Source organism: Lotus japonicus, chromosome 3 (genome assembly GCF_012489685.1).
Source record: "Lotus japonicus ecotype B-129 chromosome 3, LjGifu_v1.2".
NCBI lineage: Eukaryota > Viridiplantae > Streptophyta > Magnoliopsida > Fabales > Fabaceae > Lotus > Lotus japonicus.
In genome coordinates, this window is record NC_080043.1 from 2,560,466 (window position 1) to 2,574,511 (window position 14,046).

The window sequence follows — 14,046 nt, forward strand, 5'->3', positions numbered from 1 at the left end:
CATGTTGACGAAATGAGATTAATTTAGAACTAAAAAAGATCAGCTAGAAAATGCATAACAGCTAAAAGATGGCTCAAGAAAGTATTGTATTACACACATCAAATAAAGGTCCAAATGATGCAGATAAGTTGAAGTCACATAGCATGCTGCTCCACCACACAATGATCATAAAAAGAAAGCAATGTTTCACCACACCGGGGGGATAAACAGAGAGCAAAACATGAGGCATAATGGAACAAACAAAACTGGAAAACTTTGAATAGAAAGGAAAATTTAAAGTCATGAGCTTGTCAAGCTCATGCTTAACTTGTCATTTTATCTCAGGCGTACTTAATGGAGTGTAAAACTTTAATAATAAAATCTCAGTGTTGGTGAATATAATCAGGGACATGCCATCTTGAGAAATAAATATAATGCCAGATTTTGTATTCAACAGTTATTATATGCGGTAGAAGAGGTCATAGATAGCACCAGGGCCACACAAGATAGTAACCATGTTCTACAAAATATTGCATAAAATCAGCTATGCTATACTCACAAAGAAATGGAGTTATAATTTTGCTTAAAAAGAGACACCAGATAGATACAGGATCTTCTAACAGCAAAAAAGGATCACATCAGATTCATCATTGAGTTATAAAATTGATAGAAGAAGTACATTAGGTGGAGAAAAGAGAAATTCATATGCAGACTCTAAGAAGGAAAATTGTGATATCAGTTCTGATTTTGATGGTCATATCTTAGTTTTAGCTTTTTCTACTTCACCTTATGTGTCTTGCTTGTCATAATGATGCTTAGTTGTTTTTACTGGCTCTAACATTTGATCATTCCTATAATAGCTTAAAATTTGCCTTTTATTTTTTCTTCTTTCTTTAGTTAGTTCTCATCCTAGGAGATTATGTTACTTTCACTTAGAACACATGAACTTTCCACGAACCCAAATCAATAATGAATTCATAATGTAAATTAAATTCACAGAAAAAATGTGAAAAGTTGAGGAAGGAGAAGCCTAGATTAAGAAAGCAACTAATTCTATCTCTGGTAGAAGTTTGTTCCTACTTCTTTTCCTCTTCACTGCTCTATGATGGCATCCACTCTATAGTCCATATACCCAGTAACCATATCACTTGAACTCCCTCGAATAAATCAATCTCACACTCTGCAGAACAAAAACAAAGAAATTAGTAATGATATACAATCTCACTAACCTGTGTTTATATAACAGATGAGATATGCTACAGTCATGGAGCATTCATGTGTGTGGCAGAAAACAGGGAATACAAACCTTTGGAAGTGACTGTTGATAAATCAAGTGGATTATAGTTTGCCCTCTCTCTAATTTAGAGCTTTATATCAGAAATTATTAAAGAATCAATAGATTTACACATTGGAACTAAATGAAAATGATGCTAAATAAATTTCCAGAGGAAACACATAGGTGAGTCACAAAATTAGGTGACAGTCAATATTTTTTTTGAAGGATCAAATGACTGATTAATTCTTCAACCCAAAGATTACATTACCCACCTCTCCCACCCTTATCTTTTAAGCAACAAGTAATATCAATTGAAAAACACACTTTGGAAGAGAACCATGACACTTGAGTAAACCAACCTTTAATTAAACTCTTTCCTTTGCACAGAAACCCCCTTCACGAAGCATAGTTTAGATAAGAAAAAAATAAATTTGAAAATATTAACCAAACAATCAGATTTTTTTTTCCTAAATGAACCAATCACAGCAAGCTGGTTATAATAATTCACTGGAAAACCTATTAGAGTTCATGTCCAAAAATAAAGCAATATATATGGACACAAAATCTTAAGAGAACAATGGGACATCAGAAAAATACATGCTTCATAATAACGAAGCATCACATTGTCTACTTGCCTATATTTGTGAGCCCTTGACTACTCAGTATCCTTTATTTAACATGAATTATTCAAAGGATCAATTGAGTTTTGGGATCCAATGCACCCCTGAAGTAATCCACATACATTTGTATAACACTTCTATTATTATTTGCATGACAGTAATGTGCTATGCTTTTTTACTTAATCCTAATTGGCATAAATATTATCACTATGACCTGCCATATATAGTGCAGAGCATAAAATTTACATGCACCACAAGAATACAAAACCTTCTAGTTTATAAACAATGTCTCAAGCACCAAACTCATAATCTAAAATCAGAAACATTAATTATAGGCAGATTATCCACCTTTATAGTGGGTTCAGCAGTAGGTGTCATCTCTCACTTCCTAATAACCCTTGCTCTGATCTTCCATTCTTCTCTACCATGGCATAAGCTTCGAATGGAATTCATGTGTGCAGATACAGAATAAATAAAAGAGCAGGAAAATTCAAACAGATAAGTGAGTGAGATAAAATAGAGGTGGGGGGTTTGAAGCAGAAGGATTGGGATATGAGAATTCGATTAGATACACAACAACATGGATAAAATCAATAATTAAGACAAATGAACACAACTAAAATATATTTATGGTTAAAACTTATTTTGCATCCTCATCTAATAAACTATCCATGCTAGTTGCTGCTTTTTTAACTGTTAAAATATATTGATAAACTATATATGTATTGTTAAGCAATTTGGATTTACCACCTTCAAATGCTTTAACGTTTCTAGGCTATATAATAGGAGCTTAATGGCTGTAATATGCGATAAATACAACAGAGTTTTCTATTTTCTCTAGTATCTACTCTAGGATTCTTTACCCTATCTATATGATCTACAATGTTCATGCTTAACCTTGCAAATACTCTGGTATCTAGGCACCATGTAAAAGGATAATTCTTTGACAATAAACCAGAGAAAAGACATGATTCACAAACATTATGGATTGAGTATTCAAGCCAGTCTAGCACTCTAAGGTCTGACTACCAAAAACTCAGCACATTAAAATTCAATCTGTTTTATAACCTTAAGTATTAGCAAGATGAATCTTTGTTTCCTTAAACGGATTTGCATTGAAGTCATGAAAATACTAAAATATGATAGTAAAGATGAATTAACTATCAGTGAATGAAGTTGTAACATACTTTTCAAGTACTGTCAACTTCTGGAAACATGCTACTGTCCTTCCTCCCATTACCTGAAACCATCATTGCACAAATCCTTTCAGCTTAGCTTCCAGCTTGGGAATAGACACACATAAACATGACAAAAAAAGTTGCATGTTATCCTCACTACAAAATGCAAATGCTGTCAAGTTTTCAATAAGATATTGGTGGTGAATCTAAAAATACTTTCGTACTTATTCAAAATATAATACATGAATAGGTGAATACATCACAATGACAACACAGAATCCCTAAACATTATGGATTGAGAAATTGAAAAAATATAAACTATTCCTAATCACCTATTTATGGAAAAAATAATTAAAATTATAAGCAACAAAAACAACTACATACTACCAGTGGCAGATACTACTTCAACAAATTCAAGATCATAATTACCAACTATGGAACTCCCTTTCTGATAACCCTTTCTCTGATCTTTCATGCTTCTCTTCCAGGGCATACTCTTCCATGGCATAAGCTTCAAATTTGCTGAAGCAGGACCAGACATAGGAGAAATAAGTGAAAATACACAAATGGTTGAACAAAGGTGCAAATGGGATATGGAAAAGCAGAATGAATGAACATCCTCACACATGGAGTATTTATAGATGAAGATGAATAAAAAGTACAAAAAAGAAAATCCGTAAAAATAATGGCGATTTAGACTGCTTACTAACCAAAGGATTGTGTATCCGTGATTTGCTCCTAGGGAATGCATTCCGATCTGGAAATTAAGAAAGAAGGATGAGCAATCAACAGTGATGAAGGGAGCTTGTCGAAATCTGGTTGGTTCCTCCATTTCCAGCGAGTGAAATCTCCTTGAACACAGAACGACGAGCGTCGGCGATGATGTAATGAAGGAAGGACATACGCGAGATGACGATAGTAGATGAGAAACTATGAGCTGTGGAAGAGAAAGGGAGAAGGTGAATGGTACGATGGAGTGGCTAGAAAGGGAGAAGAAACACGTGATTGCCAGCTAGGGTTGATTAGAGTTGGGAGAGAAACAGAGCAGAGAAAGAAACGACGTCGTTTTGCAGGGTCCAGTTGAAAAAAAAAATATGTGAAAGAGAGCATGCCACGTGGCAAGCAACGATTGGAGGTCTTGTAGGAATAGTGAAAATGAAACTCACAAATAAGAAGTAGTAGATTTGTTTAATATTGGTGTAGTTTTTTTTTTCTATATTTAGTCGTAATTCCTATGTTTTAAAGGTGTTAATCCATTGAATGAGTGACGAAATTCAAAAAAAATTAAATTCCACACGTTTCATAATATGATGAAGGAGAACTTTAATCATACTTTCTCATGCTAAATTTGTGCAAAAGTCAGAGTGTTGGTGGAAATTTTCAATTTTTGTTCGAAATTCTTGAGCTTTTAGGCTAAATGCCCTTGGAATAAGCGACGAATTCCAAAACAAAAAAAATTACAAGTTTCTTCATATATTGAAGGGTGCTTTAACCAAATTTTATCAAGCTAAAATTTGTGCAAATTTTTTAGTGTTGGTGGAAATTTCCAATTTTTAGTAGAAATTCTTGAATTTTAAAGGTATTAGCCCTCGTAATAGGTGACAGAATTCAAAAATATTAAATTTTACAAGTTTTCTCATATGATTAAGGTGAGCTTTAACCAAACTTTCTCAAGCTAAAATTTGTGCAAATTTCTGAGTGTTGGTGTAAATTTCCAATATTTTGTCGAAATTCTTGAATTTTAAAGGTATTAACCCTTAGAATGGGTGACAGAATTTAAAAAATTTATTTTTTCCGAGTTTCATCGTATGATTAAGGGGAACCTTAACCAAACTTTCTCAACGTAAAATATGGGCAAATTCTTTAGTGTTTGTGGAAATTTTTAATTTTTTCTCAAAATTCGTGAGTTTTAGAGGTGTTAGCTCATGGATTTAGTTGCGAAGTCTAAACAATTTAAATTTTTTGAGGTTCATGGTATAAAGAAGGGAGGATTTAATTAATTTATACTCAGGATTAATATTATGAATTTGTTTAGTACCGGTGTAGTTTTTTTGTTTTTAGCTGTAATTCCTATGTTTTTTTTTTTGAAAACGAAATGAATATTATTAAGAAAATGCTTGAGCCAAAATAACAATCTGAAACAGAATGGTTCCTGACAAACCAAGTGCATAAAAGTGCACCAAACCCACCACCAACCCGCATGATGGCTTCTAACGTGTTCCCAAGAAGGAGCCTCATTAAAACATTACTGAGAAAAACCCATTGGGAAAAAACCCAACAAGGAAAAAGAGTACCACCAACTTGGGAAAGCCACCCTGCATCTATAAAACAAAACTAAATTAAATTCCCCACGTTTTATAATATGATGAAGGGGAACTTTAACAAAACTTTCTCCTACTAAATTTGTGCAAAAGTAAGAGTGTTGGTGGAAATTTTCAATTTTTGTTCGAAATTATTGAGTTTTAAAGCTAAATGCCCTTGGAATAAGCGACGAATTCCAAAAAAAAAAATTAAATTTTACAAGTTTTATCATATAATGAAGGAGTGCTTTAACCAAACTTTCTCAAGCTAAAATTTGTGCAAATTTCTGAGTGTTGGTGTAAATTTCCAATTTTTTGTCGAAATTCTTGAATATTAAAGGTATTAGCCCTTGGAATGGGTGACAGAATTCAAAAATATTAATTTTTCCGAGTTTCATTATATGAAGACGGGGAGCTTTAACCAAACTTTCTCAAGCCAAAACTTGTTCAAATTTTTGAATGCTGGTTGAAATTTTCAATTTTTTTTGTCAAAACTCATGAATTTTAAAGGTATATCCATTGGAATTAGTGACAAAATTCAAAAAATTTCTTTTTTCCGAGTTTCATCTTATGATTAAGGGGAACCTTAACCAAATTTTCTCAACGTAAAATATGGGCAAATTATTTAGTGTTTGTGGAAATTTTTAATTTTTCTCAAAATTCGTGAGTTTTAAAGTGTTAGCCCATAGATTTTGTTGCGAAATCTAAACAATTTAATTTTTTTGAGTTTCATGGTATAAATAATGGAGGCTTTAACTAAGTTTTACTCAGGAATAATATTATGAATTTGTTTAGTATTTGTGTAGTTTTTGGCCGTAAATCATGTGTTTTAAAGGTGTTAATCCATGGATTGAGTGACGAAATTCAAAAAAATTTAAATTCCACACGTTTCATAATATGATGAAGGAGAACTTTAATCATACTTTCTCATGCTAAATTTGTGCAAATGTCGGAGTATTAGATGAAATTATCAATTTTTATTCGAAATTTGAGTTGTAAAGCTAAATGCACTCGGAATAAACGTTAAAATTTTGAGTTTTGCTATTTACGTGTCATAGAAAGTTCGAAATGTTGCTGTTTTAGCTGTGTACGAATTTCAGCTGCTGTTTTGGGATCTTTTTCATGTTTCCTAGTAGCAGGGTGGCTATCCCAAGTTGGTGGTACTCTTTTTCCTTGCTGGGGTTTTTCCCAATGGGTTTTTCTCAGTAAGGTTTTAATGAGGCTCCTTCTTGGGAATATGCTAGTTGTCACCCTGCGGGTTGGTGGTGAGTTTGGTGCACTTTTGCACAACGTTATTCAGGAACTTCTCTGATTCATATTGTACCTTGCTCTGGCCTGGAGACTATTTTGGCTCAAGCAACTTCTTAATACTATTCATTTCGTTTTCAAAAAAATAAAAAATAAACGTTGAATTCTAAAAAAAAATTACAAGTTTCATCATATAATAAAGGGTTTTTTAACCAAATTTTATCAAGCTAAAAGTTTTGCAAATTTCTGATTGTTAGTGGAAATTTCCAATTTTTAGTCAAAATTTTTGAATTTTAAAGGTATTATTAGCCCTCGGAATGGGTGACAAAATTAAAAAAATTTATTTTTTCCGAGTTTCATTATATGATGAAGGGGAGTTTGAACCAAAATTTCTCAAGAAAAAAATTTTCAAATTTTTGAGTGCTGGTTGAAATTTTCAATTTTTGTCGAAATTCTTGAATTTTAAATGTAATAGCCCTTGGAATGGATGTCAGAATTCAAAAAAATTAATTTTTCCGAGTTTCATCGTATGGTCAAGGGGAGTCTTAGCCAAACTTTCTCAATGTAAAATATGGGCAAATTTTGTAGTGTTTGTACAAATTTTCAATTTTTTCCCATGGATTTAGTTGCGAAATCTAAACAATTTAATTTTTTTGAGTTTCATGGTATAAAGAAGGGACGATTTAACTAAGTTATACTCAGGATTAATATTATGAATTTGTTTAGTATCGGTGTAGTTTTGTTTTTGGTTTTAGTCGTAATTCCGGTGTTTTAAAGGTGTTAGCCCGTGGTATGAGTGACAAAATCCGAAAAAAATTAAATTCCCCACGTTTTATAATATGATGAAGGGGAAATTTAACAAAACTTTCTCCTGCTAAATTTGTGCAAAAGTTAGAGTGTTGGTTGAAATTTTCATTTTTTGTTCGAAATTCTTGAGTTTTAAAGCTAAATGCCCTTGGAATAAGCGACGAACTCCAAAAAAAAACTTAACTTTTTAGAGTTTCATTATATGATGAAGGGGTTCTTTAGACAAACTTTCTTAAGTTAAACTTTGTTCAAATTTCTGAGTGTTGGTGGAAATTTCCAATTTTTAATCGAAATTCTTGAATTTTAAAGGTATTAGCCCTAGGAATGGGTGACAGAATTCAAAAAAATTAATTTTTCCGAGTTTTATTATATGATGAAGGGGAGCTTTAACCAAACTTTCTCAAGCCAAAATTTGTTCAAAATTTTGAGTGCTGGTTGAAATTTTCAATTTTTTATCGAAATTCTTGAATTTTAAAAGTATTAGCCCTTGGAATGGGTGATAAAATTCAAAAAATTTATTTTTTCCGAGTTTCATCGTATGATTAGGGGGATCCTTAACCAAACTTTCTCAACGTAAAATATGGGCAAATTATTTACTGTTTGTGGAAATTTTTAATTTTTTCTCAAAATTCGTGAGTTTTAAAGGTGTGTTAGCCCATGAATTTAGTTGCGAAATTTAAACAATTTAAATATTTTGAGGTTCATGGTATAAAGAAGGGAGGATTTAACTAAGTTATACTCAGGATTAATGTTATGAATTTGTTTAGTATCGGTGTAGTTTTTTTTTAGCCGTAATTCCTGCGTTTTAAAGGTGTTGGCCCGTGGAATGAGTGACGAAATCCGAAAAAAAATTAAATTCCCCACGTTTTATAATATGATGAAGGGGAACTTTAACAAAACTTTCTCTTGCTAAATTTGTGCAAAAGTTAGTGTTGGTGGAAATTTTCAATTTTTTATTCGAAATTCTTGAGTTTTAAAGCTAAAATGCCCTTAGAATAAGCGACGATTTCCAAAAAAAAAATTACAAGTTTTATCATATAATGAAGGGGTGCTTTAACCAAATTTTTTCAAGCTTTATGTATACATATAACTATATAAGTTGACTAATTAGTTTCAAAAAAAAAAAGTTGACTAATTGAATAAAGCTACATCTTAACCTCTAATCAATCAAGGCCTCAAGGTAAAAGAAAAAAAAAAGAATGTAACAACAAAAGATTAGAAAGGAAAATGGACCAACTACTTCACAGGAAACTGAATGACTCCTCTTTCTGGATGGGGTAGATTTGGCTCCTTCTGAGTTAGGAGAACCAATACTCTTTGATGAGTATAGATAGAGATTTAAAAATGGGTTCCGTATGCTGTGAGGTAAGCTAATCCACATTATAAAATTAGTCCCATCAATGTTCTATCTGTGTTTTACTTAGTCTTCAAAGTGAGATTTTAAGAAAAGTAAATAACATTGATAAATACCAGCACTAATCTTAGCCACATGTTCCGAGAAATTGAACTGATATTATGCACTAAAAATATGAACACACCTTGACACCGAAAGCTACATACTTGGAAAACAACTTGGTGATTTTATCAAGCAAATAGTTGTGTAATAGTTGTGTTTTCACTTTTCAGCATATATAAAACTAAAACATAGGTTTCAGCTGGTTTTAATTTTTTTATGGCTTTTGATACCAATGATTCAAGGTTATTAATATTGTCTTATTTTTTTCATGCAAGTTAAAGGCTTTGTGATAAGGAGGTGCATCAATATTTCTTGGAAAGTACCCACTTGAAAAATCACCAAAAATGCAAATATACTAACAGAGATGAATAAGCAAAAATAGATCTACAAAGGTTAGATTCTTGGTACAGACTTGATGCATCAATGATCAATTCAGCCACGAAATCACCATGATTGAAATTGATCAATTTGTGTTCTGATTAATGCCATTTTCCATTACTTCAAATTGTAGGAGACTGAAAGCATGACTAATTGAGATTGTTCAATTCATAAAAACCTTGGTGTGGATAAGAATAATAAAGCAAATTAAAATGAAGCTCCTAACTCTGCCTCAAGATTGGTTCTCCTAACTCAGAAGGAGCCAAATCTACCCCATCCAGAAATAGGAGTCATTCAGTTTCCTGTGAAGTAGTTGGTCCATTTTCCTTTCTAATCTTTTGTTATTACATTCTTTTTTTTTCTTTTACCTTGAGGCCTTGATTGATTAGAGGTTAAGATGTAGCTTTATTTAATTAGTCAACTTATATGTATACATAACTTTTTTTATCCCCAGTTAAAATGTTATTGTCTTATTTAGTAATTTATATGCCTACATAAAACTCTTAATGATTCGACATATGATAAAATGACTATCTTAGAACGTATAATTGGATTCAATAAAACTTTGTTAAGATTTTTTGTTGTTTCTTTGTGTGCAGGCTGAACAAGAACTCAAGCTCATTTAATGAAAATTAAGTTTAACTATCGGGCACACGACTTATTTGGAAAATATTTACCAAAGCAGCTCACCAAAACCCGTTTTCCTTATGGTTGGTGGCTTTAGAGATCCCCACCATCATTGCCAGTTGACAAAGTAAAGAAAATATGAACATCCTTGAATCATTTGTATCAAGTCACGAAAATTTTAAAACCAGATAAAAACATGGTAGCTCCAGTTATATGCGGAAAACACAATAGTTGCCTTTTCAAACAAAATTCCAAACATCCAGAACCGAACTCTAGTACACAAACTACAAAGGAGCAAAGGAGAAAACAATGATAGAAATGTAAACTGTAATTTAACTCTTCTCAATTCACTGCCTACCAGGGACCCTCACAGCCTGTCTGTTCCTCTTCTTGACACCAGACTTTGCAACTTTGAGGCTCCTGTTGACAGCACTCAACCTTGCAAGAGCTGCCTTCTTGAGATCAGGCCTGTAGTAGTTATCAGCCACCTGAAGCACATAGAAGAAAAGGAGATAAATTAGCAATACCGACATGGAGATTATTGAGAACTAGAAAAATATGTGGTAGACACATAATTTAACATAACATAGGGTATTGATTGATTCAAATAAAATTCAGACCAAAACAAAATATTTATTATGATATAATTTGTATAGCAGCACTAGGGGAGAGTCATCAATTAACCACGAGAGGTAATCTTGCCATGCATAAAACATGAAATCATGATGAGATCAAAAGAGAACAATCAAAGCACATAAGCCAAGTGTAACAAGTAAATTTCAATGAACCAAACTAGGGATTCCTCTTACATGTTAGAGTTCATCTTGGCTAGGTGAGAGAGAACTCAGTCACATCACTACTGTTTCAACTTACTTGAACTTTTAGTATAGCAGAGTGGAACACAGGTTATTTGACTATATTAACAACATAAATTAAGAGATAGGATGGAAATTCAATGTAAAAACATTCATAATTAAATCAAAGCTCAGAAGCCAAGCGTAACAAGAAAATTTCATTGAAAAACCCCACAAAGGAATTCTTCTTACATGTTAGAGGCTCATCACCGCTAGGTATAAGAGAAACTCAGTAACATCATGACTGTTTCGATTTATATTTAAATTATATGTATCACAAACTTTTGAGGAGTCAGGTTAATTGACTTAAACAACAACACAAATTAAGAGCCTAATGGAAATAAAATGTAAAACCATTCATGCATCAAATCAAAGCTCAGAAGCCAAGCGTAACGAGCAAATTTCACTGAAGAAACCCACAAAGGGAGTCTTCTTACATGTTAGAGCCTCATCACCGCTAGGTGCTAGGAAAATCAGTCACATCAAGACTGTTTCAATTTATATGTAAATTATTAATTTAACAGATTTTGAGGAGTCAGGTTAATTGACTTAATCAACAACATAACTAAGAAACCTAATAGAATTACAATGTATTAGACAAAGCTCAGAAGCCAAGCGTAACAAGAAAATTTCATTGAAGAAACCCACAAAGGGAGACTCCTTACATGTTAGAGGCTCATCACCGCTAGGTGCAAGAGAAAATCAGTCACATCAAGACTGTTTCAATTTACATGTTTATTTGTATAAAAGCATTTGAGGAGACAGGTTAATTGACTTAATCAACAACATAAATTAAAAGACAACATAGAAATACAATATAAAACCATTCATGCATTCAATCAAAGCTCAGAAGCCAAGCGTAACAAGCAAATTTCACTGAAGAAACCCACAAAGGGAGTCTTCTTACATGTTAGAGCCTCATCACCGCTAGATGCTAGAGAAAATCAGTCACACAGTGAATGTTTCAATTTACATGTGAAGTATTCATAAAGAAGCATTTGAGTAAGGTTAATTGTCTTAACTAACAACATAAATTAAGAGATCTGTTAGAAATCAAACAGTAAGCCATTCCAACTAGGCAATGACAGATGCTCAAAAAATTGATATAAAAAATTACATGTAAAAAACCAGTGAATCCAATATCCCAACAAATCAACCAACTCTTTCACATTAAAGACATACAATGAAATGTACAAAAAAACTAGGTCTAGCTGAAATGTTTCCCCTACAATGACAGCAAATATGAATGGAAATAACAACAAAATTGGAAGAGAAACAGATTTCTACAACTATCACACTATATACCTGATTTTGCACTGCCTTAGCCATCCTGCGAAACTCCTTCTTCATGACAGACTTGTGAACCAAAGCTGCAGGCTTGGTCTCCTTCTTTGACTTGGTCGTTCCCAACAACACAGACTGATCTTTGCCCGCAGCCTGAATGGTCACAGTCTTCTTGTTGGCCAAACCTATCATACCACCATAAACATAAACTGAGCTTTTTGCACAAACAAACAATTGAAATGCAATGTCCATACACACAGAACGTTACAACTCTGAGATCATCTCCCAAATCAACTCAATAACACATTTCAGAAAGAAAATAACATTCATATAGAATAATCATGCTTACAAATACAATGTAAATAATGTAAATAACCATGACCTAAAATCTGATTTTTATCAGTACCCATTTCTCATAACACTCATAGATTTACAAATTTCTAATCAGAAATAAGATTCAGCATAGTAACATGAAAAGGGCAAGATGTATATATATACCAGAGTACTTGAAGGTGTTGAGGTTGTAGAGATTGTTAGGCTCTCTGCTGAACTGAACACTCTGAGTACCATTGCCAAACTCCTTCACCAGAAAAGAGTTGTTCCTCTTCACGATCTCCCACACGAGTTGTCCAGGAATTGCAGCCATCTCCTGAAACACAGAAACCGAATCAGATCCAAATTCAGTTGAAAGCGATCAACAATGAAAGCAAAAAAACCGAATACTGAAGAGATTGAGAGAGAACCTTGGATTGAAGCTTGTTGTGGAGAGTGCAGAGGAGGAAGAAGCACGAGGTAGAAGAGTGTGGTTTTCTTTCTGTGTGAATTTATAGAAAGCGAATTGCGAAACCCTAATTCTCAACGCTTTGGTGGGCTTGGTTCAGTTATAAAGCCCAGAAGCTATTATCACTTGGAGACCAAAAAACAAAAATTGGATTGAAAAGTGGAAATTACTACTTTTTAGCACCCATGTTTTTGCTAAACACACTACCCTTGAAAAAAAAATTAAAAACTTAAAATTATTACACTCACCATCACACAGGGATGACAATGAGTACCGAACTTATTGGTACCCGTAAAAAGTATCTATTGTCATCTCTACCTCAAATTGTCGCAAGAGCATTGCTAGGTGGTACGAAAACGAAACTCATAAATGTTGAAACTTTTTCGTTGAACAGTAACATTTTAACAGAAATCATGTGCCCTTCTTTATTGTTACCCTCAAATTGCCGCAATATCTCACCCCCTTTCCACCCATCCATACTTTTCAAAAAATCAGGAAATTTACTTTTAGAATGTAATGTTCCTTATTGTAGATATTAATTTTCAGAATTAGAGAAACATATAATTTATAAATTAATATCTGAAATGAAATTATGAAAGTAGAGGAAAAATTTCTTCCCAAAAAATTAAATTTCGGTAGCATCCCTTCTCTCAATTGAAGAGTGCTACCCACATATTTTGAATATACTTTCCAACACACTTTTTATGATTGGTCTATTTTTAAAATAATTAATATTTTTCTCTCGCATATTAATAATGGTGTTGGCTTTTATAAAAATAAACCAATAACATCAAGTTGTGTGAGAACATGTTCAAAAGAATGTGTTGCTAACATCTCCATTTCATTGATCTCTCAGGAGTAGTTTGGAAACTTACTAAGAAATATAGTGGTATGGGCGGAAAATATGACGGTGAATCCCCTTAAAAACTTCATAGCCTTTTTTTTTTAAAAAAAAATCTTTGGGTCCAAAATGAAAAATGTACATCACAAGATGATTTGATAAAAGAGGACTAAAAAAAATCAAGTGATAAAAAAACGATTAAATTAATTGGGTAAAATGATGGATCTATCTAGTTGTTTGATAGCAAATATGAAGACCTCATTTGATCTTAAAAGACCACAAAAAAATAACCAAAGTGGCGAAACACGAATATTTTATAAGAAAAGCTTGGGTAGACATGGGGGGGACATAAATATGAGATAGGAGGATCAAGATCAAAGAGGGTGAGCCAAGATTAAAGAATATTGCATGCCTACA

The 14,046-nt window shown here is 32.8% G+C and overlaps 1 protein-coding gene and 5 non-coding genes across 6 annotated transcripts; all 6 read right to left on the reverse strand.

The window, feature by feature from the left end:
* Positions 1–9,997: 9,997 nt before the first annotated feature.
* On the reverse strand, positions 9,998–12,905 carry LOC130748632 (60S ribosomal protein L28-2-like). The gene is made up of 4 exons (XM_057601863.1): positions 12,751–12,905; positions 12,506–12,656; positions 12,029–12,192; positions 9,998–10,357 (listed from the first exon to the last, which is right to left on the reverse strand). The coding sequence occupies exons 2-4, from the start codon at positions 12,651–12,653 to the stop codon at positions 10,217–10,219; spliced, it is 453 nt and encodes a 150-aa protein (XP_057457846.1). The 5' UTR covers positions 12,654–12,656; positions 12,751–12,905; the 3' UTR covers positions 9,998–10,216.
* Positions 10,617–10,701, reverse strand: LOC130709654 (small nucleolar RNA R24). The gene has a single exon (XR_009010132.1). It is a non-coding gene; the product is annotated as a small nucleolar RNA R24 (small nucleolar RNA).
* LOC130709648 (small nucleolar RNA R24) lies at positions 10,850–10,939 on the reverse strand. Its single transcript, XR_009010126.1, has one exon. It is a non-coding gene; the product is annotated as a small nucleolar RNA R24 (small nucleolar RNA).
* Positions 11,095–11,184, reverse strand: LOC130709651 (small nucleolar RNA R24). The gene has a single exon (XR_009010129.1). It is a non-coding gene; the product is annotated as a small nucleolar RNA R24 (small nucleolar RNA).
* On the reverse strand, positions 11,323–11,412 carry LOC130709649 (small nucleolar RNA R24). The gene has a single exon (XR_009010127.1). It is a non-coding gene; the product is annotated as a small nucleolar RNA R24 (small nucleolar RNA).
* LOC130709650 (small nucleolar RNA R24) lies at positions 11,565–11,654 on the reverse strand. The gene has a single exon (XR_009010128.1). It is a non-coding gene; the product is annotated as a small nucleolar RNA R24 (small nucleolar RNA).
* Positions 12,906–14,046: the final 1,141 nt, after the last annotated feature.